The 25,151-nt window shown below is 46.3% G+C and overlaps 2 protein-coding genes across 2 annotated transcripts in view; both read left to right on the top strand.

The window, feature by feature from the left end:
- The window catches only part of LOC112266129 (dynein heavy chain domain-containing protein 1), a 48,319-nt gene that overhangs the window by 627 nt on the left and 22,541 nt on the right, over positions 1-25,151 (top strand). Inside the window, exons 2-23 of the mRNA XM_042294945.1 lie at positions 20-208; positions 330-533; positions 740-850; positions 1,141-1,297; positions 1,502-1,753; positions 1,955-2,098; positions 2,287-2,419; positions 2,633-2,868; positions 2,998-3,241; positions 3,491-3,648; positions 4,063-4,339; positions 4,427-4,554; positions 8,995-9,193; positions 9,715-9,806; positions 9,927-10,155; positions 15,641-15,766; positions 15,905-16,083; positions 16,194-19,509; positions 19,660-19,789; positions 19,886-20,078; positions 21,162-21,444; positions 21,710-23,543. Of these exons, the coding sequence (XP_042150879.1) occupies positions 20-208; positions 330-533; positions 740-850; positions 1,141-1,297; positions 1,502-1,753; positions 1,955-2,098; positions 2,287-2,419; positions 2,633-2,868; positions 2,998-3,241; positions 3,491-3,648; positions 4,063-4,339; positions 4,427-4,554; positions 8,995-9,193; positions 9,715-9,806; positions 9,927-10,155; positions 15,641-15,766; positions 15,905-16,083; positions 16,194-19,509; positions 19,660-19,789; positions 19,886-20,078; positions 21,162-21,444; positions 21,710-23,543 (8,814 nt within the window). The remainder of the gene's footprint in view (positions 1-19; positions 209-329; positions 534-739; positions 851-1,140; positions 1,298-1,501; positions 1,754-1,954; positions 2,099-2,286; positions 2,420-2,632; positions 2,869-2,997; positions 3,242-3,490; positions 3,649-4,062; positions 4,340-4,426; positions 4,555-8,994; positions 9,194-9,714; positions 9,807-9,926; positions 10,156-15,640; positions 15,767-15,904; positions 16,084-16,193; positions 19,510-19,659; positions 19,790-19,885; positions 20,079-21,161; positions 21,445-21,709; positions 23,544-25,151) is intronic.
- Positions 4,431-15,910, top strand: LOC121839102 (dynein heavy chain domain-containing protein 1-like). The gene is made up of 5 exons (XM_042296186.1): positions 4,431-4,554; positions 8,995-9,193; positions 9,715-9,806; positions 9,927-10,155; positions 15,641-15,910. The coding sequence occupies exons 1-5, from the start codon at positions 4,471-4,473 to the stop codon at positions 15,778-15,780; spliced, it is 744 nt and encodes a 247-aa protein (XP_042152120.1). The 5' UTR covers positions 4,431-4,470; the 3' UTR covers positions 15,781-15,910.

The raw sequence follows: 25,151 nt of genomic DNA, 5'->3' as shown, positions 1-25,151 counted from the left end.
GTGTCCATTGTTGATTCAGCTTTACAGATCATGGAGACGTGTCCCAGGTAAAGATGGCTGATCAAGACAAGGAGACAGAAGACAGAAAAGATGCCAAGCACAGAGAGCCTCTGACTGGCACAGAGGTGGTGGAAATCTTTGCAAAGAAAAGACATCTGGGAAAGCTTCAGTTTTTCCACTTGCAAGCTGTGAACAATGGCCCATTCAGGTAGTGAACACCATAGCCAAGGTCATAGTGTAATAACAGTGGCTTTGCCAGTCTTCTGTAGCATTCACACTATTTTGCAGATACAATTTGTTCATTGGACGTGTTTTCTTTTTTTTTGTAGACCGTATGACCTTCGTGTGGTCCCCCCCAATAGAGCAGGCACTGAGCACTTCATCTTCTCCCCCTCCTCTGTGCTGCATGTGCAGGATGGATGCAGTGCTGGGCTCCTTTCTCTGGCAGAGTGGCATCGGGAGGCCATACTGTGGAGAGCCTTGCAGGATATCCCATTTTTCAGGGACTATTTACTTCGTAAGGCATTCATCAGGTAGGCTACGATTGCATTCCATATGGCACCCTATTTCCTCCCTTCAGTGCACTACTTTTGACCAAGGCTCATAGGGGACAGACTTTGGAACACATCTTAACTGTCCACATTTATTGTATCATGTCACTTTTTTGGCGAGTTGCAATTCTCTCCCTTCATTAAAACTATTTTCTTTGTCAACTTTATGTTGCTGTTGCGTGTCACAGGTGGCATAGAAGCGTGTGTAAGATCACTCTGCAGAGGAAGGGTGAAGTACTGCAGGGCCTGCTACTCATGGCTGTACCCCAGTTCAGAGACGCTCTCTTTCAATTCTCCAGGTATTCTGCATCACATTATTGTTGCATCCCAAATGACATCCTATTCCCTATTTCGTGCACTACTTTTGACCAGTGCCCATGGCAGAGCCCATGGCTCTGGTCAAAATAAATGCACTATATAGGAATAGGGTGCCATTTGGGATGCAGACAATAGTGTTGTACATCAACTTTACAGTCACATGCACATGGGACCTTATTGTTCATTTTGGTCCATGATTAACATTGAAATAGTTTTTTTATTTATGTTGAAATGCACACCGTGTTAAATACTTTTTTCTTGCTGTTTTCAGACTGATTGAAGAACTGAAAGGGGTTCATTGGTTGCCACAGGATGAATGCAAGACCTACACCCTTCTGGACTTCCAGAATGCCCTCATGAAAAAGAACCAGGAGTGCCGCAGGCTTCTTGAGATATTCTTGCAGTATCGTGCTCTCATCCTCAACATGGTTTGTAACTACTATTCTTACGCAAATGGACTGCTAGGCCTGACACAGCCAAGAGCTTGGCCTGTTGGCCTCCATCCCTCTCTCTAAAGTGTGTTTGTGTGTGGATATCAGAGGGGTTGGGTACAGCAGAAGACACATTTCCATCTGGGTACAGCAGAAGACACATTTCCATCTCATATAGATTAATAAAAGACCTTCTTCCAGGTCCAGGAGGACAGCTATGGGGCTCACCAGGAGCTGCAGTTACGTGTTGAACGCTCCCAGCTTAGCCAGCGCAGCCAGCCCCTGTACCTCCAGCTGGCTCATCTGAGGGACCTGAGGAAGGAGCTGGGCCGGGCAGAGTATGTCCTGCAGCAGCTGGGAAATATGGCCACCCTGGCCGATCATATGATCGTGCAGGGTATCGTCACAATCGCCCACCGAGAGGTCACTTCTTTCCTCAACAACGTCATGAAGGTGAAGAGAAAGAAGAGCATGAAATAACACAATGGTTGCATCCCAAATGGCACCGTTTTCCATATATAGTGCACTACCTTTGACTAGGGCCCATGGTACAAGTAGTGGATCATGTGGGGAATATGGTGACATTTGGGACTCGCATCATCATGTTAATGAAAGTTTTGCTGGTAATGGTATTGATTCCATGTTTCTCGATAGAGAGTGCAGCCACAGCAGGGGAGTCTGTTCCAAGCAGAGCTGATATTCGGAGCAGACGGTCAGCCAACTTTGTTCCCACCCATGCACTTGTTCCAGGAGGTGCTGCGAGGGGCACTGCTGTCAGTCGCAAACTCTGCCCTTCAGGTGAGATCATTCAATTAACCGCACACTGAAGGATGGGCTCTGGTCAAAAGTGGTGCACTATATAGGGAATAGGGTGCCATTTGGGATGCAGACATTCAATTAGGTCAAGGTTGTGATTAACTCGGCACAGAATTCCCAGTTATGTGTCCCGGCGAGTCTTACATACTAATGTGGTTTTGCTCTTGTAGGTATTTGACACTTGTAGTTACTGTCTTGATGCCAAGGAGAGTGTGTCTGCCAGCACCTCCCTCACCAGTGCTGCTCAGGAGTTAAGCCCTGACCTGAGCCTGGCCTGTACCAGTGGAACTAATTGTATCACAGGTAATGCTGAACAGGACAGGAGATTATTTTATCTTCCCAGTTGTGCCACAGTCCATCATTTGATCAAATATGTTGTTCATCCCATAACAGGGCTTACCCAGGAAAAATGTCTAATTCATGGTAAACACAAGTTGAAGCACAAAAACAAAAAACAGGCAGAGATATATATTTTCTTACGCTCATCGCCTGTGTTTGTATGTGCATGGTTCTCAGCTTTTGGGGAGAAGGACAGTGAGCAGACTGGTGTCAGCAGCTTCTCCTCCAAGCGGGAGCCTCATTGTGTTCTATCAGCTCCCAGGCTGGTGCTGCCCAAGCTGACCCCTCTGATGGTCCAGGGCCAGAGGCTGAGAGGGCAGTACTACCCCCTGTCCAGTAAACAGCTGGAATGGCAGCTCAGCCTCAATGCTGGGGCTAAGGAGGTCCAGAAAGAGCAAGCCAGGATCTCACAGGTCATTCACACTTTTTGCCATCCTTCTGAATGGATCCCTGAAAAGCTCTACAACGATGCACTCACTATCCTTTCATCATGTTTGGTTTCTGAATAATGGATTGTTTGTTGATTCTCCCTTGACCCACAGGAGGCTGGGCTTGAGATCCAGCAGCTGTGTGAGGGACTCTCCTGGTTGGTTGACATTCATCTGTTTACCAGCCAATGGAGTCCAGCTTCTCTGGAGACCATGAGGGGCATGCCTGCCTTACGCTACGAGGAGCACATTCAGAAGGTGCGCTTCTGGACTGACAGGGTGCGCACAGTGCCCCCCTCTCTCACTACCTCCAACAAGCTGCTCATCGTCACCTGCTCCCACATCCAGGAGAAGATAGGTATGTGGGTGTGGTTGTTTGTGGGTGTGCTGGTGTTTTTTGGTTGCATGTGCTGTGTGACTTTGGGCCAACTTAGTTACTGCATGTGTGTGATGTGCGTACGAGTGTGTGACAGTATTTTACTGGTATGACTGGGGACCTTTTGTTATGATTGTGCGGCCCTGCACATCGGCCCTAGTCAAAGTAGTGCCCTGAATAGGGTGCCATTTGGGAAGAATCCTGAATGTGTGGTTTTGTTTCTCCACGCAGGGCCTCTGTTGAACTCCATAGAGGAGGATGTGTTGACTCTGTTGAATGAGGAGCTGAAGCTGCGCTCAGAGAACTTGATATTAGAATTGAAGAGAGCTGTGGAAGGTCTTAGGGTCGAACCCACAGATTTCAACGACTTCACCCACTATGCCAGCATGGTATTGCCTACACATGCACCTTTCTGTAGTTATTACTGTGCATAGTCATCTAATAATTATTTTCTTCCTTTAATCAATAGTGTATATTTTATCGACCCCATTGGATTTCTTCCCTCAGGTGAAACGCTGTGCGAAAATGTCTGATGACATGCAACATCAACTAGAGTACCTACACTCTCTCCAGGAAACTGTTCGAACCAACTACAGACAGATGACACCAGATGAGCTGTTATTGGAGGAACAGGTTTTAAACACATAGCTTTTGATATGTCTGAATCATTTCCTTGTACCTATTTTGAGTCATCACAAGAAGAGCTACCTACAGATATTGTTGTTTTTATTGCTTTATTCACATAGATATCGCAGTGCATTTCCAAATGTTGTGTGTTTATCCACCCCTCCCCCTGTATTTAGATGCTGGACCTGTGGGACATTTTTGTTCCTCTCCTGAAGCAGGGAGCAGATACAGTGTGCCAGCGTCTTCCCTCCATGGCTGACACCCTGGACATCACCTTCTCCTCCCTGGCCCACGACCTGGACGAGATGGTGACCAAAGCCACCTCTGGACCATATCTGGACCCCACTCAGAATGCTGCTCAGATGCTCAACAAGCTCAAGATCATGTGCAGACAGGTGTATGCTGTCTCTGCTCGCCTGACAGAGCTCAGCAGGACAAGTAAAAGTCTCAGAGGTGAGATGAGAGGGGGACTGAAGGACGGTGCCTGCCTTGTGTTTACATCGCTCCTTCCTCACTCTCTTATCTGTGCTCCCTCTGTAGGAAACCCTCTGGATTTGACTTTTGTAACCACAGCCAAGCAGAAGATGGAAGCTCGCAAAGGACTGTGGGAGCTGATGACTGTATCCACCTCCCAGATCCAAGAGTGGAGGCTGCTGCTCTTCAGCAAGGTGTCTGTCTGGTTGCTCTATTCTAATAGCCTCTAGGTTGATTAACAACATACTAATAATAAGTGATAGCAGGAACCTAGTATGCTTATTGAAATAGAAAAGGGCAGCTGTGCTTCTAGACCCTAGGCAACTTTGCAGTATTGTTTTTTTGTTATTTGTTATTACATACAGCCGGGAATAGCTTTTGCATATCAGAGTGGCGGTAACTCACCAGTATTACGACCAGGAATACGACTCTCCCGAATCGTATCCTTTGTTCGTACCCCCGAGGGCAATTGAACTGATTCCAGAGGCTGATCCAAACACAGCTGGCGGAGAAGAGGTATTCGGAGAGGACTTATAGTCCGACTCAGGAGGCGTGCACACCACCCACTGCTTCTGAGTATATTACTCGCTAATGTTCAGTCCCTGGATAATAAAGTTGACGAGCTCAGGGCGAAGACTTCCTTCCAGAGAGACATCAGGGATTGTAACATACTGTTTCACGGAAACATGGCTCTCTCGGGATATACTGTCTATGAGTCCTTCCAACCAGTTGGGTTCTCAGTTCATCTCGCAGACAGGAATAAATATCTCTCCATCTCTCCGGGAAGAAGGGCGGAGGTGTGTTTCATGATTAACTACTCATGGTGTGATTGTGATAACATACATGAACTCAAGTCTTTTTGTTCACCCAACCTAGAATACCTCAATCAAATGCCAACCATATTACCTCCCAAGAAAATTCTCTTCGGTTATAGTCACAGTCGTGTATATTCCTCCTCAAGCCATTACCACAACGGCCCTCAAATAATTTCACTGGACTTTATGCAAACTGGAAACCACATATCCTTGGGCCTCATTTAATTGTAGCATGGATTTTAACATAGAACTTTGGTAGCGTTTTCCTCAAATTTGCTATCAACACTGACTGTAGTACTAAAACACTTGACTACTGCTACTCCAACTTCCGGGATGCCTACAAGGCCCTCCCTTCGGCAAATCTGATCACGACTCCATTTTGCTCCTCCCATCCTATAGGCAGAAACTCAAACAGGAAGGACTCATGTTAAGGACTATTCAATGCTGGTCTGACCAATCGGAATCCACGCTTCAAGATTGTTTTGATCACGCGGACTGGGATATGTTCCGGGTAGCCTAAGAGAATAACATTGACGAATACACTGATACGGTGACTAAGTTTAACAGGAAGTGTATAGGAAATGTTGTACCCACTGTTAATATTAAAACCTACCCTAACCAGAAACCGTGGATTGATGATAGCATTTGCGCAAAACTGAAAGTACGAACCACAGCATTTATCCATTGCAAGGTGACTGGGAATATTGCAGAATACAAACAGTGTAGTTATTTCCTTTTGTAAGGCAATCAAACAGGCAAAACATCAGTATAGAGACAAAGGAGTTGCAATTCAACAGCTTAGACACAAGATGTATGTTGCAGGGTATACAGACAATCACGGGCTACAGAGGGAAAACCAGCCACGTCGCAGACACGATGTCTCTCTTTCGGACAAGCTAAACACCTTCTTCACCCGCTTTGAGGATAACACAGTGCCACCGACATGGCCCGCTACCAAGGACTGTGGGCTCTCCTTCTCCGTGACCGACATGAGTAAGACATTTAAGTGTTAACCATGCAAGGCATGCACAGATCAGCTGGCTGGAGTGTTTACGGACATATTCAATCTCTCCCTTTCTCAGTCTGCTGTCCCCACATGCTTCAAGATGGACACAATTTTTCCTGTACCCAAGAAAGCAAAGGTAACTAAACTAAATGACTATTGCCCCATAGCACTCACTTCTGTCATCATGAAGTGCTTTGAGAGACTAGTTAAGGATCAAATCACCTCTATCTTACCTAACACCGTAGACCCACTTCAATTTTCTTACCACCCCAATAGAGCGACAGACGATGCAATTGCCATCGCACTGCACACTGCCCTATCCCATCTGGACAAGAAGAATACCTATGTATACCTATGCAGAGGGAGCACCTCCCTATCCACATCGACAGGACCGCAGTGGAGAAAGTGTGAAGCTTCAAGTTCCTCTGCGTACACATCACTGACAAACTGAAATGGTCCCCCACACTGTGTGGCGAAGAAGGCACAAAACAGCGTCTCTTCAACCTCAGGAGGCTGAAGAAATTTGGCTTGGCAACTAAACCCTCAAACTTTTACAGATGCACAATTAAGAGCATCCTGTCCGACTGTATCACCGCCTGGTAATGGCAACTGCACTGCTCGCAACCGCAGGGCTCTCCAGAGGGTGGTACGGTCTGTCCAAAGTATCACCGGGGGCAAACTACATGCCCTACAGGACACCTACAGCACCCGATGTCACAGGAAGGCCAAAAAGATAATCAAGGACAACAACCACCCAAGGACTTGAGTTCATGTATTATCACAATCCTGGATCTCTGTAACAGACAGTTGGTCAGGTTCTTGAAAGTCTGTCACACAATGTCACATTTTCTAGACTTTCCTGGGTGTTGGCAAAAGCAACATGGCTGTCTCCATCTGGACATTCTACTTCCTCCTCAACACACAGTCAGCCAGAGATTTGTTCATGTCAGAGTCAGTCAATATCATGTCAAGTCCCTCGAGGCGTGATGGTAACTAGGCTGTTCATATCATCTTCTGGACATTCAACTTCCTCTATATCCATACCACACAGATGTCTTGACAGGGCTTCTGTAAGGTTAGTGTCACTCAATAGCATCTCCATGGCAACATGGCTGGTCATGTAATCTGGGTATTGTACTTCCTGCCACGCCTCCTTCTGAAGGGAGATCACCTGCTCCCCCTTGGCTAGCTGCTCCTGTAAGGCGGTGGCCTTCTGTCAGAGGGCCGAGCTGCAGATCTTTTGCTGCTTGGAGGGCCTCCATCTTCAGAGTGGCCTTCTCTCTGCTCTTCTCCTCCTGCTCCCTCAGAGCAGCCTCCAGGCTCTGCCGTAGCGCTGAAGCTCTCTGCTGATTGAAGGTCAGCCCCCCTCTCATCGCATCTACCACCTCCTCCTGGCGGGCTGCAGCCTGGGCCTCCTGCAAGACCTTCTGTAGGGAGCTGTCCTCCTGCTGCTGGACAAGCTGCTCCTTCAGCTCTTTAAAAGGGTCTCCTGCTTCTCGGCTAGATCCTCCCTCATAGCAACCTTCTGCTCTACAGATCTCTGCTGATGGAGGGACACCTCCCCTCTCAGTGCCTCCTAAGCCTCCATCTCCCGGAGGACTGTGGCCTGCACCTCCTGTAGGTAGTTGTCAGCTTCAGAAGAAACCTACTGGGTTTGGGACGAGAGACTGTTACACCTGCCGCTATACTGGCTTGGGCAGCTGTCAGCTGGCTGAGTTCAGCTCATTTTCTGCTGACACTTCTAGCAAGCAGCCTGGTGCTAGGTTTTCCTCCACCATTTGTCTCACCAATTGCCCATTGTGCCTCTGTGTTTGTTTAGTTAGAACTCCATTCTCCACCATATGTAGCAAGATCACTGCATGTCACAGTTCAACAACAAAACAGGCACCAGTCACAAATCGTGTTTAATTTTCTTACCTGGGGAAGAGGGGGAAATGCCTACCTACAGTCCACAAGGGTACTGCACCTCACCTAATCCTACCTACCTACCTAGCTTGCTCATTCATTCAACTTCATCTATATCCATACCACACAGATGTCTTTTCAGGGCTTCTGTAGGGTCAGTGTCACTCAATAGCATCTCCATGGCAACATGGCTGGTCATGTAATCTGGGTATTTAAAAACAAAAAATGTATGGTTTTTTTTTGCCTGCCTTCCCGCCCTTTTGTGCAGGCTGCTTCCTCCTTTATCCCCAAGCAATCCCTGGCTTAACGATTCCCAGTGTTGCCTCGTTGGGACAGGAAGTCCATATAAGGCTTGGGGTGGAGCCAGCTACCTGCAAGATATCTCTCCTCAGTTACTACCCCCCCTCACCTCTCCCTGCCGTCTGCCACAACAGACTTGCAATCACTGGCCACTTTAATAGTGTTTACATATTTTGCATTGCTCATCTCATATGCATCTACTGTATCTTACTCTATGCCACTCTGACATTGTTCGTCCAAATATTTATATATTGTTAATTCCATTCCTTCACTTTAGTTTTGCTTGTAATTGTTGTGAAATTGTTAGATATTACTTGATAGATATTTCTGCACTGTTGGAGCTAGAAACACAAGCATTTCTCTATACCCACAATAACATCTGCTAAACACGTGTATGTGACCAATAACATTTTATTTGAATCTGAAATGGGAAAGACTAATATTTTCACCTACTGTTAATTTGATGTTAATGTGAGTCTACTTGCAAGAATTGTGATATGTGTTAGTGCATTCAGCTAAGTTTAGTAGGAAATAAACTGACTAATTAGATCTGAATAAGAGCATCTGCTAAATGACAAAAATGTAAAAATATAAATGTGTGGTGTCAGTTTGTTGTGTTGAGAGCCCAGGAGAAGGTGGATGAGTGGCTGCAGCAGGCGGTATCCCTGGCCAGGACCATCCCATCCCGAGATGCTGTGCTGCAGGAGACCCTGGGGATCCTTGAGCGTTTCAACCAGCAGCTCCCTGTGCTGGCCAAACTCAGCAGCCCCACACTCAAACACAAACACTGGAGGAACATCTTCAAAGGTTAGACCAGTGCTTCTGCAGTAGTGTGGTGTAGTAACAAATCCCCACCTCGGGACACATGGGACATCCGCAGGTTTTAAAGCTCATTTCCTGCAGTTGTGATTTGAGTGACTCAAACATTACAACAAAATCAATGGACAAAATAATCGAGCTAAACATTGCCAGACATGGGCTAGTTGATCAACTGGACATTGCTGGCAAGTTATAAATAGCTCTAAGGTCTGAAATGACTGACATGACAAGAGGAAAACTACTGATAAACTACCCAATGTCGAAATTGTACTTTCAAGAGTAACTTTTCAAGAGTAACTTTCAAGAGTAAGTTGGAAGCTCAGCAGAGTTCCTGAATTTGAAAAGCCTCACTGAGTCAACATGGGTCAGCATCCCTGTGGAACACCTTCTAGTGTACATTCAGCCTAAAGGCTCTGGTCAAAACTGGTGCTATTTGAGACACAATCATCATGAAAAGCAATCATCTTTACAACATGATTTACATACCATACTTCTGTCTCCTCTTCTAGGTATGGGGTTACTTTATGCACCAGAGTGGAACCTCACTGTAGCTGACCTGATGTCCAAGAAGCTGAGAGAGCACCAGAATAAAATCAGCAAGGTTAAAAACAGAAAATCCATTTAGCACATTCAAAAGAAGGGCACTATATAGGGAATAGGGTGCCATTTGGGATGCAGTCTTACTCAGGGTAACTTAACTCTCTCTGTGGGACTTTGTCAGATTTGCCAGGAGGCTAAGGCAGAGGCGGACATGGAGCAGGCCTTCAGGAAGCTTCAGAGACGCTGGGAGGGGGCACTGTTCCGACTGGCCAAGTTCATTGTTACTGTTTGGCAGGAAGATAAACCACAGCTTGGTGCCACACGGAGAAAGAAGCCCACTAATGGCCTGGTCTCAAACTACCAAACACCCAAACAGCACTCTCGTGACAGTGGCACCTTCACCATCATTGGTGAGATTGAACGGGGAGAAAGGAGTGTTGTTTTGTGTTAATAATAAGTAACATTTCTGAGACCACCTTTTTATATTATATTTTCTCATTTAAATCACCTTTGGTTCAGATATATTGTCATTGTTGCTGTTAAAAGTAGTAAGTAAAGTTGTATTCAAATCAAATTTATTTATATAGCCTGTAGTGCTGTACAGAAACCCAGCCTAAAACCCCAAACAGCAAGCAATGCAGGTGTAGAAGCACGGTGGCTAGGAAAAACTCCCTAGAAAGGCCAAAACCTAGGAAGAAACCTAGGGAGGAACCAGGCTATGAGGAGTGGCCAGTCCTCTTCTGGCTGTGCCAGGTGGGAACAGAACATGGCCAAGATGTTCAAATGTTCATAAATGACCAGCATGGTCAAATAATAATAATCACAGTAGTTGTCGAGCGTACAGCAAGTCAACACCTCAGGAGTAAATGTCAGTTGGCTTTTCATAGCCAATCATTAAGAGTATCTCTACCGCTCCTGCTGTCTCTAGAGAGTTGAAAACAGCAGGTCTGGGACAGGTAGCACATCCGGTGAACAGGTCAGGGTTCTATAGCCGCAGGCAGAACAGTTGAAACTGGAGCAGCAGCACGGCCAGGTGGGCTGGGGACAGCAAGGAGTCATCATGCCAGGTAGTCCTGAGGCATGGTCCTAGGGCTCAGGTCCTCCAAGAGAGAGAGAGCATACTTAAATTCACACTGGACACCAGATAAGACAGGAGAAGTACTCCAGATATAACAAACTGACCCTAGCCCCCTAACACATATACTACTGCAACATAAATACTGGAGGCTGAGACAGGAGGGGTCAGGAGACACTGTGGCCCCATCCGATGATACCCCCAGACAGGGCCAAACAGGAAGGATATAACCCCACCCACTTTGCCAAAGCACAGCCCCCACACCACTAGAGGGATATCTTCAACCACCAACTTACCATCCTGAGACAAGGCCGAGTATAGCCCACAAAGATCTCCGCCACGGCTGAACCCAAGGGGGGGCGCCAACCCAGTCAGGAAGATCACGTCAGTGACTCAACCCACTCAAGTGATGCACCCCTCCTAGGGACGGCATGAAAGAGCACCAGTAAGCCAGTGACTCAGCCCCTGTAATAGGGTTAGAGGCAGAGAATCCAAGTAGAGAGAGGGGAGCCTTTCTGTTCACCTTCACACTGCTGGGCCAGACTACACTCAATCATATGACCCACTGAAGAGATGAGTCTTCAGCAAAGACTTAAAGGTTCAGACCAAGTCTGCGTCTCTCACATGGGTAGGCAGACCATTCCATAAAAATGGAGCTCTATCGGAGAAAGCCTTGCCTCCGGCTGTTTGCTTAGAAATTCTAGAGACAATTAGGAGGCCTGCATCTTGTGACGGTAGCGTACGTTACGTGTAGGTATGTACGGCAGGACCAAATCAGAAAGATAGGTAGGAGCAAGCCCATGTAATGCTTTGTAGGTTAGCAGTAAAACCTTGAAATCAGCCCTTTGCCTTAACAGGAAGTCAGTGTAGGGAGGTTAGCACTGGAGTAATATGATCACATTTTTTGGTTCTAGTCAGGATTCTAGCAGCCGTATTTAGCACTAACTGAAGTTTATTTAGTGCTTTATCCGGGTAGCCGGAAAGTAAAGCATTGCAGTAGTCTAACCTAGAAGTAACAAAAGCATGGATACATTTTTATGCAGCATTTTTGGACAAAGTTTCTGATTTTTGCAATGTTACGTAGATGGAAAAAAGCTGTCCTTAAAACAGTCTTGATATATTCGTCAAAAGAGAGATCAGGGTCCAGAGTAACGCCAAGGTCCTTCACAGTTTTATTTGAGACGACTGTACAACCATTAAGATTAATTGTCAGATTCAACAGAAGATCTCTTTGTTTCTTGGGACCTAAAACAAGCATCTCTGTTTTGTCCGAGTTTAAAAGTAGAAAGTTTGCAGCCATCCACTTCCTTATGTCTGAAACAGGGGCTTCTAGCGAGGGCAATTTTGGGGCTTCACCATGTTTCATTGAAATAAACAGCTGTGTGTCATCCGCATAGCAGTGAAAGTTAACATTATGTTTTTGAATGACATCCCCAAGAGGTAAAATATATAGTGAAAACAATAGTGGTCCTAAAACGCAGCCTTGATGAACACTGAAATTTACAGTTGATTTGTCAGAGGACAAACCATTCACAGAGACAAACTGATATCTTTCCGACAGATAAGATCTAAACCAGGCCAGAACTTGTCCTTGTAGACCAATTTGGGTTTTCAATCTCTCCAAAAGAATGTGGTGATCGATGGTATCAAAAGCAGCACTAAGGTCTAGGAGCACGAGGACAGAGCCTAGGCAGAGCCTTGGTCTGACGCCATTAAAAGGTCATTTACCACCTTCACAAGTGCAGTCTCATTGCTATGATGGGGTCTAAAACCAGACTGAAGCATTTCGTATACATTGTTTGTCTTCAGGAAGGCAGTGAGTTGCTGCGCAACAGCTTTTTCAAAACATTTTGAGAGAAATGGAAGATTCGATTTAGGCCAATAGTTTTTAATATTTTCTGGGTCAAGGTTTAGCTTTTTCAAGAGAGGTTTTATTACTGCCACTTTTAGTGAGTTTGGTACACATCCGGTGGAGCCGTTTATTATGTTCAACATAGGAGGGCCAAGCACAGGAAGCAGCTCTTTCAGTAGTTTAGTTGGAATAGGGTCCAGTATGCAGCTTGACGGTTTAGAGGCCATGATTATTTTCATCATTGTGTCAAGAGATATAGTACTAAAACACTTGAGCGTCTCTCTTGATCCTAGGTCCTGGCAGAGTTGTGCAGACTCAGGACAACTGAGCTTTGAAGGAATACGTAGATTTAAAGAGGAGTCCGTAATTTGCTTTCTAATACTCATGATCTTTTCCTCAAAGAAGTTCATGAATTTATCACTGCTGAAGTGAAAACCATCCTCACTTGGGGAATGCTGCTTTTTAGTTAGCTTTGCGACAGTATCAAAAATACATTTCGAATTGTTCTTATTTTCCTCAATTAAGTTGGAAAAATAGGATGATCGAGCAGCAGTGAGGGCTCTTCGATACTGCACTGTATGGTCTTTTCAAGCTAGTCGGAAGATGTCCAGTTTGGTGTGGCGCCATTTCCGTTCCAATTGTCTGGAAGCTTGCTTCAGAGCTCAGGTATTTTCTGTATACCATGGAGCTAGTTTCTCATGACAAATAATTTTTGTTTTTAGGGGTGCAACTGCATCTAGGGTATTGCGCAAGGTTAAATTGAGTTCCTCAGTTAGGTGATTAACTGATTTTTGTCCTCTGACGTCCTTGTTATGCAGAGGGAGTCTGGAAGGGCATCAAGGAATCTTTGTGTTGTCTGAGAATTTATAGCACGCCTTTTGATGCTCCTCCTGAGCAGATTATTTGTTGCGATTGCAAACGTAATAAAATGGTGGTCCGATAGTCCAGGATTATGAGGAAAAACATTAAGATCCACAACATTTATTCCATGGGACAAAACTAGGTCCAGAGTATGACTGTGACAATGAGTAGGTCCAGAGACATGTTGGACAAAACCCACTGAGTCGATGATGGCTCCGAAAGCCTTTGAGTGGGTCTGTGGACTTTTCCATGTGAATATTAAAATCACCAAGAATTAGAATGCTATCTGCTATGACTACAAGGTCCTATAGGAATGCAGCGAACTCAGTGAGGAACGCTGTATATGGCCCAGGAGGCCTGTAAACAGTAGCTATAAAAAGTGATTGAGTAGGCTGCATAGATTTCATGACTAGAAGCTCAAAAGACGAAAACGTATTTTTTTTTTTTTGTAAATTGAAATTTGCTATCGTAAATGTTAGCAACACAGGTTAGCAACGCCTTTGCGGGATTCACGGGGGATATGGTCACTAGTGTAACCAGGAGGTGAGGCCTCATTTAACACAGTAAATTCATCAGGCTTAAGCCATGTTTCAGTCAGGCCAATCACATCAAGATTATGATCAGTGATTAGTTCATTGGACTATAACTGCCTTTGAAGTAACATTAAGTAGCCCTATTTTGAGATGTGAGGTATCACGATCTCTTTCAATAATGGCAGGAATGGAATAGGTCTTTGTCCTAGTGAGATTGCTAAGGCAAACACCGCCATGTTTAGTTTTGCCCAAACTAGGTCAGGGCACAGACACGGTCTCAATGGGGATAGCTGAGCTGACTACACTGACTGTGCTAGTGGCAGACTCCACTAAGCTGGCAGGCTGGCTAACAGCCTGCTGCCTGGCCTGCACCCTATTTCATTGTGGAGCAAGAGGAGTTAGAGCCCTGTCTATGTTGGTAGATAAGATAAGAGCACCCCTCCAGCTATGATGGAGTCCGTCACTCCTCAGCAGGCCAGGCTTGGTCCTGTTTGTGGGTGAGTCCCAGAAAGAGGGCCAATTATCTACAAATTCTATCTTTTGGGAGGGGTAGAAAACAGTTTTCAACTAGCGATTGAGTTGTGAGACTCTGCTGTAGAGCTCATCACTCCCCCTAACTGGGAGGGGGCCAGAGACAATTATTCAATGCCGACATCTTTCTAGCTGATTAACACGCTGAAGCTATGTTGCGCTTGGTCACCTCTGACTGTTTCATCCTAACATCGTTGGTGCCGACGTGGATAACAATATCTCTATACTCTCTACACTCGCCAGTTTTAGCTTTAGCCAGCACCATCTTCAGATTAACTTAACGTCGGTAGCCCTGCCCCCTGGTAAACAGTGTATGATCGCTGGATGATTCTTTTTAAGTCTAATACTGCGGGTAATGGAGTCGCCAATGACTAGGGTTTTCAATTTGTCAGAGCTAATGGTGGGAAGCTTCGGCGTCTCAGACCCCGTAACAGGAGGAGTAGAGACGAGAAGACCCCGTAACGGGAGGAGTAGAGACAAGAGAAGGCTCAGCCTCAGACTCCAACTCGCTGCTTAATGGGGAAAACCTTTTGAAAGTTTCTGTCGGCTGAATGAGCGACACCGGTTGAGCATTCCTACAGCATTTCCCTCCAGAAGCCATGAGAAAGTTGTCCGGCTGCGGGGACCGTGCGAGGGGATTTATATTAACGTTACTATCTGTACTTACTGGCACAGACGCTGTTTCATCCTGTCCTACACTGAAATTACCCTTGCCTAACGATTGCGTCTGAAGCTGGGCCTGCAGCACAGCTATCCTCGCCGTAAGGTGATCGTTCTCCTGTATATTATGAGTACAGCGACTGCAATTAGAAGGCATCATGTTAATGTTACTACTTAGCTTCGGCTGTTGGAGGTCCTGACGAACCATGTCCAGATAAAGCGTCCGGAGTGAAAAAGTTGAATGAAAAGAAGTTGAGTGAGGGAAAAACTAAAAATATAAACGGTAATTAAAAAGAAAAAAACATAAAGTTGTCAGTTAGCAAAGTAAGGTTTGCAACAAAATGCACAGCAACACGTAAACACGTATTGATTTCTTACTGTAGGTCTGGAGACACTCCTGGCTCAGACACAGGACAGTGTAATGACTCTGTCCAACATGCTGCTCTCTCCTCACGTTGCTGAGTTCAGGCTGGAGGTGGAACACTGGGTGCAGCTGTTGCAAGAACTGGGTAATGTAAACTAGGCTACACCCCCAAAATGTCAAAGTGCACTACTTTTGACCAGACCCCTAGTAATCAAAAAGCTTGGGAAGATAGATCTTTCTTTACATAAATATGACTGTTTTCAAGACCATACTGTTTAACAATGTCCTCCTATTGTGACGTCTTTATACTACTTTTTATCAACTGTGATTTACTTCCATATTTTCCTCTACTTGCAATATGTAGAGGAACTGCTTGATTTCTTTGAAAGGTACCAGCAGAAGTGGGTCTTCCTTAGCAAAATGTTCTACGAGACAACGGTCAGTGTTCAGAAGGCAGAACTGGTGAGTTCAGGGTCTCTTATGCCTCTGCCACAACTGCCACAATTATAGATTGTTTTGGAGGGTGATGCAGGATAACTAAATGATAATGTTGTCTTGGTCTTTGACCACAGTTGAACAGGTTCCTTCCTGTGGATAAGACTTTCAAGGAGATTATCCAAACTACACTAAGGGACCCCCACGTGCTGAACATAGTGCGGCTCAGGAAGACAACAGAGTTGACTTGCTGCTTCCATGGACACAGCCTCCGTGTTCTCCTCATAGAGGGTCTGTCCACCATGGAGGGTATCTCTAACCAGCTGCTGTACCTCCTGGGCTCCCCCCGCAGGGATTTCCCTCGCCTCTGCTTCCTGAGCGATGGGGAGGTGATCAAACTCCTCTCTCTGCACCCCACGCCCTCCGCTCTGCTCCCTCTGGTGCGTAAGTGTTTCCGAGGGGTGCGCTGGCTGGAGGTGGACAGCAAAACTGACATGCCCTCTGATGTGACAGATCTGAGCAGTGGCTTAGATCTCTCTGACACCCAGATGTGTGTACGAGGGGTGTATGGTAGTGTCAGGGAGCACGTGCCCTTCCTCTGCCCCCTGGAGCCAAACCTCAACCCCCTGATGTGGCTATGTCTCCTGGAGCTGCAGCTTCAACAGGCCATGAAGCAGCTCATGAAGCAGTGTGCTGTGGCACGACAACAGTTCGAGCTGTTGGAACCGGACCCGGAATGGGAGAAGAAAGTTGGGGACTCCCTGTCACATGACCCGTTTCGCTACACCAGCCCATCAAGCTCCCTCAGAAAGGAAGAGGGTAAAGAAGCAAAAGGAGTGAACGATTTGCCTTCTATGTGGAGTATACTCTCTGACTACCCACTGCAATGCCTGTTAGTGGCTGAAGAGGCTTTATGGTGCAGTGAAGTTCGGACGGCTTACAAGGCATCAGCTCTGGTCAAGTGGCCCCGCATCAAGGCACAAAATGCTTCCAAACTCCAGAGCTTGTGCCAAGCCATACAAGACGGCATCACGGGTGATATTGACAAATCAATGACCACCCAGCGCATGGTGACAGTGCTGCATGCTCTGGTGTTACTCACCATGAACCACTCGCAACAGTTATCTAGGCTCATGGAGGTAAAGTGTGACCTCGAGTCATCTTTTGAGTGGCAGAGTTTGATGAAGTACCATCTGATTACAGACACTCAGAATGAGTCAACAACACAAGAGGGACACCATGATTTGTGCTATGTTGAAATCTTGGGCACCCAGCTGCCCTATGGTTACGAATACCTTGGCCCAGAGCACTGGATATTAGTAAACACCCCCTCCACAGATAGAGCAATACTGGGTATCCTCTTGGCTCTGACCAGCTACAGGTGTGGCTTTGTAAGTGGACCTTGCATGTCTGGAAAGAGGAAGACTGTGGTTCAGTTAGGAAGAGCACTGGGACGTCAGGTCATCTCCTTACAGTGTTGTGTCAATACGAGTCCCTCTGTCGTCCAGCAGATGCTGTTTGGTGCCCTTCAGACCGGGGCCTGGCTGGTCCTGGACTGTGTAGACCTGATGACCCAGGGAGTGCTTTCCCAACTAGGGCAGCATCTTTCAGACATTCACCAATCCCTGTCCATCCTGCAGAGAAATACTCAGCAGAAAGGCTTTGAGACCCATACCAAGACTTTATCCAGTTTCTCCAACCCAAACGGAGATGGTACAGTTTCACCAAGAGACAGCCATGGCGACATTTGGAAAGAGTGCAGGAAGTCTAATGAGCTTGAGTGCCAGATGTCTTTTTCTGGGGAAAACATATTTGCCAAACTGAGCTATGGCTGTGTAATCATTTCATCACGAGGATACACAACAGAGGTCCCAGAGAATCTGCGAGTGGCGACCAGGCCAATTTCGTTGGCCCACCCTGACTACAGGATCATCACAGAGGTCATGCTAGTCTCCCTGGGCTTCTCAGATGCTGTGTCTATAAGTCGAAGGCTAATCTCCCTTTTTAGCCTGGCCAAAGACTCCCTCTGTCTCCCTGATTCTGTCAGTGGTGAGCAGACATCCTGGATGGTTCTTCTCAGAAACGTCATTGCTGCCTCTGGGACACATCTCCGCAGCAACAGCCGGCTGGATGTGCATATGGAGAAAGTGTTGAGGGAGGAACCTGACGCTCCTAGGCTTCCTCTGAATGGGATCCTCAACCCCCCTGAGATAGATGGAGGAGACAAATGTCCCCAGTCTACCCACTACAAGAGTGCCAACCAGTCTGCTGCCCTCATGCAAGCTGTGTTGGAGGAGCAGGCTGTTGTCAACAGTGTTTTGTCAATCCTACTATCGGCTATCTTTGAGCAGAAGAAAGCCTCACAGTTCCGCACCATATTTGAAGAGATCTTTCCAGTGGCGCGCTCCCACCCTATTCTCCAACAGTACATTGAGGAGGAAGGGGAACAGAACATCCTGAAGACAGCAGTTACAGAGGAGCTGCAACAAACGGGGTTCCATGCTGATACCAAAGTGCTGCGCAATGCACTCACCCTCTATCAGGCTATGAAGCTCTCCAGAGCAGTTCTTCTGGTTGGCCCTGCTGGGAGTGGAAAGACAACCTGCTACCGTGCCCTGGCCGGAGCACTGCGTAGACTGGCAGCTAGGGCAGAGGAGGCCGAATTTGATGAGGATCTCACCTGTGAAGGAGATGGTATGGAAACTGATTACCAGTCCTCTACTTCAAACTGGAGCTCTGTTGACACCGTGGTCTTATTCCCCAATGCTTTGTCCCACGAGGAGCTCTTTGGGGGCTGCTATGAACAGCAGGGGTCCTGGTGGGATGGTGCTTTCACAAAAGTACTGAGAGGCTCAGAGCAGCATGACTTGTCAGCCACCACCACCTCTAAAAAGAAGAAGACGGGGGGTCAGACGAGGAAGGGGAAGTGGCTGGTGATGGATGGAGAGCCGTTGGGGCAGCCTGGTTGGTTGGACTCCTTCAGCACCCTCTGCAATCCTGAGGATCCCTTCCTGTGCCTCTCCTCAGGAGAGAAGGTTCGGCCATCCCACAAGGAGCTGAAACTATTGGCAGAGGTCACAGACCTGGGAGATGCAGCCCCTTCTGCAGTGACCCGCTGCAACCTGGTGTATCTCTCTGGGAAGGACCTGTGGAAGGCTGTGTGGAAGGTCGAAATGGATGCTCTCTACAGAGAGCACAGTCTGGATCAGGGGACCCTGAAGATGTGGAACCGTTTGGCTGAGGACCTTTTCTCCAGCACACTCACTTTCATTAGGCACAAGGCACTCACACCTGTCATGCACAGCGAGGGAGATGGATCCAGTAAATTCAGTAAAGGCATCACTTATGGACTGCAAGAAGTGAATTCATTCATTAGGATTCTACATGCCCTCCTGGAGCAGTTTGGGAAAGGACGGGGGTTAAAAGCTACACCAAGGATGACAGACAAAAGAGGTGTTGTAAATAGCAGCATACTATGTTCATGAATATAAATGATCTGAGTACAAATAACTATAAACTGTACAGTGCATGTTCATATTATGATTTCTTAGTTGAATTTTGTCACATATTAACAGCTAGTTGCCTCTCTCCTAATGCTGTAAGAAATGAACCCAGTTGGAGCTCACCCGACATGCACAGATGCCCTGATCCCTTCAACTCAGCAAGAGATTCAAGCCAGGAACCTCTTTCTAGTGGCTTATATCTGGGGCTTTGGCGGACACCTGCATCCCAGGTCAGACACTGTTATTCTGTTTTATTTTCAGTCAAGTCTTATAATCTCACAACTGTACAGGACTTGATAATACAAAATATGATTTCTATATTTCAGACACTGGCCCCAGTTTGACCTGCTAGCTCGTGAGGCGCTATTTGAGAGCCGGTACAGAGTGGAGGTTCCCTCTGAGGGGACGGTCTTTGAACACTTTTTTAACCTGAGTGAGGGGATGATGGGAGACACTAGCAACCCCATCAACTGTTCCAGGAGCAAGAGCCCACAGATGGTCTACACAACTGTCCCCCAGGTTAGCCCCCCAATCTTCCAACTGTCAAAATGTGTGGTTTTACTGATTTTATTGTATCTAGAGGTTGGAACCAAAATTATTTTGTAATTGTTTCGTTCTGAACAGAAGCATTTTTTTCTCATTATGTTTCACTTTCTTTCTGTTCCTTTTTAAACCTTAAACCACAGAAATATTTTTTTTTTACATTTAACTCAACATTAAATGACTTCACCAATCACATCGGATAGAACAGCTTGCAATGGTGTGGGCAAAAGCTGTAGCTATTTGCATGCATTCATTAGACAAGTATAGGGCGCGAGATGCAATTTAAATTTTGCCGGTGAGGAGAAAGCAAGAGAGGGTGGAGGAAGCTGCTTGCTTTGAACGCTCTGGGCATCTCGTTGCTATAACATGCATTATCTGAATTAGGCCCACAGAATTATGCCTACGGAGGACCAGCTTCTATGAAGGAACTTTTAATGTCTTTGAACTTCAGAGAGTTGGTTTAACGTTGGACCAAAACTAGCTAGCTAGCTAACAAGCTTGTGTGAGCAGAGCACCACCATAATTTAAATAATAACACATCTTACCTTTTTGTAGTTAATAAATCCAATGTGAAACTTGATAACTATAGCGTCCTTTAATAGCATTGAAAAAGTTAATCCATTCTTCTCTAATTAAAAATCTCTCATCCTAATTTCTGTATCAAGCTTGTAATGTCAGTAGTAGGCTAGTAGACTACACTTCGGAAGGGGAGGGGCAGATAGCCTACACGTACACACAGTGGCTAAAATTTTAATCTGGCAGGCAGGCAGACACTGGAATAAGAGTGAAGGCTTTGCACTTTGTGTTTTTTTGTGTGAATGGGAAAAAAATCCCTGGAACGTAAAATAACGTAATTAACCGGTTCCCATGCTTTTAAAATAACGCTTCTGTTCCAGAACAGTATAGATCACTTTCGTTCCCGGTTTTGATTCTGTTCCTCGAAAAATGTCATTATTTTCCAGTTGTTGGTTCTATTCCCTTAACCGGTTCCATTCCCTGATTGTATTCATATCATACTGTCTATTTTCACATACATCCATGCTGTCCTTATTCACTCAGTATGAGAAATATGCCTACCTGCTGGACCTGATGTTGGAGGCCAAACAGCCAGCGATGCTGGTGGGAGAGGCAGGCTCAGGGAAGACCATGCTGTGTCATTCTCTATTAAGTCAGGACAGGGCACACATCCGCCTGCCTGCCAGCCCACGCCTGAGATCCACTGACCTGCGCAACGTGCTGGAGAGCATGGGCTGCCAGAAGACCCGGCTAGGAACCATGGGTACTATGATCAAACAGCCTGGACTGCTCCTGTTTGTGGATGACCTCCATGAAGCTCCCTGTGGTGAGTTAGTAGGAACCCTGCGTTTGTGAATGAGGTTTTTTTATTTTAATTTGTGAATATTTTTCTAAATTAATTGAATTTAAAGATAAATCTAGTTTGTATCCCAAATGGAATCCTACACCCTATACCGTGCTCTACCTTTGCTACTTTTCACCCGGGGCCCATATTTTTTTTAGGATTTTTAAAGATTTGTTTTTGTGGATATTTTTCATTATCAAAGATAAATCTAATGGTAACCCAAATTCTGCTCTTCTCTTTACTGTAGATGCTTTTGGAAAGACGTCCATGGCTCTGGAAACACTGCGGCAGTGCATTTCTCGAGGCGGCGTTCTAACTTCAGATGGTTATCATTTCAAGCTGTTTAGTTCCGGAGCTATCAGCTACTTGGGTACCTGCCGCACATCAGGAGTGGGCAACCAGTCAGATTGCAATCGGATCTCCTCCCGCCTCTCCCGTCACTTCTCCATCTTGGTGCTGCCCAGCTTGTCTGTAGATGTTTTATTCTCCATCCACTCTCCACAGCTACAGAACTGGCTCAAAGAGTTCCCATGCATGCCCAGGTACATGGATATGGCACGATGTATCATCACTGCAACCTTAGACCTGTATTATGCCGTGTGTGAGCAGTTCCAACCCAACGTCCACAGGCCACACTTCCTCTTCTCCATGCATGACCTGCAGAAGGTGTTTCATGGCATATGCTTATGGGCACCGCGCAATTCTAACAGACAATCACTCCAGAAGAAGATTAGCCTCAGGGTTCTTCACTCTTCCTCTGCCCTTCCTTGCTTTGCTCCAGCCACACTGGGCCCTGCAGCCAACATGCTCAACATAGCTCGTCTGTGGATGCATGAGTGTCTGCGCACATTTGGAGACCGGCTGTGCTCAGAGGATGAGGGCCAAGCGTTGGTGTCACTGATGGCCAAGGTGTCAGAGAGACACTACAGCAGCAGGATGACAGTTAAACCCCAGACTGCAAGAGCAGAGGACACCCCATGTGCTGCATCAACTAGGCCTAGCACACATATACCCCCTCCTACACCAACAGACTACCAGAAGTCAAGCCATCAGCGACCATCCACTCCAAATCAGCCTGCCAAGTCCCCATTACCTATTAAGGCTGAAACACACACAGAACAGGAGGAGCAAGCAGAGTTTTCTGACAGGGTGAGCAGCTCAGACTCCAGCTCATGGGGCAGTAGTGAGGATGATTTATTTGGTGAGATCTACCCCCAAAAACAAGAAAATGACAAGAAAAAGCATGTGAAGAAACCCCTCAAGAAAGATGTCTCTCTTTTTCAACCGACACAGCTCATATCAAGCTCACATCAAGCACTGGATCCCTCTCCTCCAAAAGGACCTAAACCAGTCAATCAGTCAGACTGGAAGAGGAGCCATAAGCTGTGTGAACAGACCCCACAGACTGAGCCCAGCCCAGCCAGGCCCCTTGTGCCTTTACAACTCCTGCAGGACATGGAGACTACTATTCAACATGTTGTCTTTAGTGTAGAGCTATTGGAGCCGCTCCCTTCCATGTCTCAGCAGCACAATTTCAAACGCAACTCTGCCTACCTGGAAAGAGACCTGGGGTTACTAGTTCAGCAGCTGGCTTTCACAGTCAAAAGCAAAGAGGAGGAGGAAGAAGAGGAGTTTGATGATAACTACAGGAGCACCTCTAGTTACACTGTGCACAGGCAGAGGGTATGTCAGCTGGTGCACGTCCTCAGGGCTCTGCTCATACCTGGCGGGCATGGGGCTCTGTTTGGGGCTGTGAGAGGCACAGGCCGAAAGACCACAGTGCGTTTAGCTGCCTATCTCACTGGCTATCAGTTGATAGAGGTGCATCCTGGGAATGAGAGTCAGTTGCGTGAGATGCTGCGGGAGGCAGGTGGCCAGGCAGGCGTGCACGGTGGCAATGTGGTGATACTTGTCCACGAGGAGACCAGTCAAGCTGCCAGAGATGAACTGATAGTGGTGATGGCAGACGGGACCTTCCCAGGGCTCTACTCTGACGAGGAGCTGAAGAATCTGGTGCTGAGAATCAACGCTCTCATCAAGAACTCACGCAATCGTCTACGAGATGACCAGGCCCTTGAGAAGTAAGAAAATAGGTGTTTCTACAAATTACTTTCTGTATACACTACTAATAGTGAAGCCATCACAACTATGAAATGGCACATATGGAATCATGTAGTAACCAAAGTGTTAAACAAATCTAAATGTATTTTATATTTGAGATTCTTCAATTAGCCACCCTTTGCCTTGATGACAGCTTTGCACACTCTTGGCATTCTCTCAACCAGCTTCACCTGGAATGCTTTTCCAACAGTCTTGAAGGAGTTCCCACATATGCTAAGCACTTGTTGGCTGCTTTTCCTTCACTCTGCGGTCCGACTCATCCCAAACCATCTCAATTGGGTTGAGGTCAGGGGATTGTGGAGGCCAGGTCATCTGATGCAGCACTCCATCACTCTCCTTCTTGGTCAAAAGCCCTTACACAGCCTGGTGGTGTGTTGGGCCATTGTCCTGTTGGAAAACAAATGATAGTTAGACTCACATGCTGACCAGACCGGACACGTCGCATGCGCGAGTGTCGCAAAATAAAATTAGAAATCCATGTTATTCAATTATTGCGTGCACGCCAACGAGCGTCTGCGATGCCGGGGGCTAAAATAGAACTCCTTTCTATTTCTGACATAGATCGCGCTGAAAGTCCTGCCTCTCCCATCTTCTCATTGGTTTATAGAAGCAGGTACCCACATGCCATCTCCTCATTGGTTATACCCACGTGGGTGATTGAAAGACTGTTTTGCCGGTCGTCGTGGTAATACTATGAAAGTTTAGATGCGATCACCATATAAGTTCACAGATGAAAAAGCCTGGAAGGAGGAGAGATGACTAGAAATGATTCAGTTGGCTGTTTTATGTGTGGATTAATTGTCAGAGTAGAGGACCTTGTGCATTTCAGGTAAAATAACAACTCAATGTTTATATCCCAGGACAAATTAGCTAGCAACAGCAAGCTAGCTAAATAGGACAAATTAGCTAGCAAGCGCAAGCTAACTAGCTAAATTGCCATACATGTTTAATGCTTTTCGACCTGTCCCCAAATTAATGTCATTACTTCAGAGTTTGTTTTGATATTTTAACCTGCGTGTCGTGATCGTGTTTGTTGTAGGGGGACAAAATACATTTATGCACGATGGCACACGCTTAGTGGTTTGGGTTCCGTGTAAGCCCAAACGAGATGGGATGGCGTTTTGCAGCAGAATGTTGTGGTAGCCATGCTGGTTAAGTGCGTCTTGAATTCTAAATAAATCAGTGTCACCAGCAAAGCACCGCCACACCATAACACCTCCTCTATGCTTTACGGTGAGAAATACACATGCATAGATCATCCATTCACCAACATCACGTCTCAAAAATACACAGCGTTTGGAACCAAAAACTCCAGACCAAAGGACACATTTGTACCGGTCTAATGTCCATTGTTCATGTTTCTTGGCACAAGCAAGTCTCTTCTTATTGGTGTCCTTTAGTAGTGGGTTCTTTGCAGAAATTCTGAAGGCCTGATTCACAGTCTCCTCTGAACAGTTGATGTTGAGATGTCTGTTACTTGAACTCTGAAGCATTTATTTTGGCTGCAATTTCTGAGGCTGGAAACTCTAATGAACTTATTCTCTGCAGCAATGGTAACTCTGGGTCTT

This window comes from Oncorhynchus tshawytscha, linkage group LG13 (assembly GCF_018296145.1).
Source record: "Oncorhynchus tshawytscha isolate Ot180627B linkage group LG13, Otsh_v2.0, whole genome shotgun sequence".
NCBI classification, from domain to species: Eukaryota; Metazoa; Chordata; class Actinopteri; order Salmoniformes; family Salmonidae; genus Oncorhynchus; species Oncorhynchus tshawytscha.
Note: the sequence above shows the minus strand (reverse complement) of the source record. Positions and strands in the feature narration are given on the sequence as shown.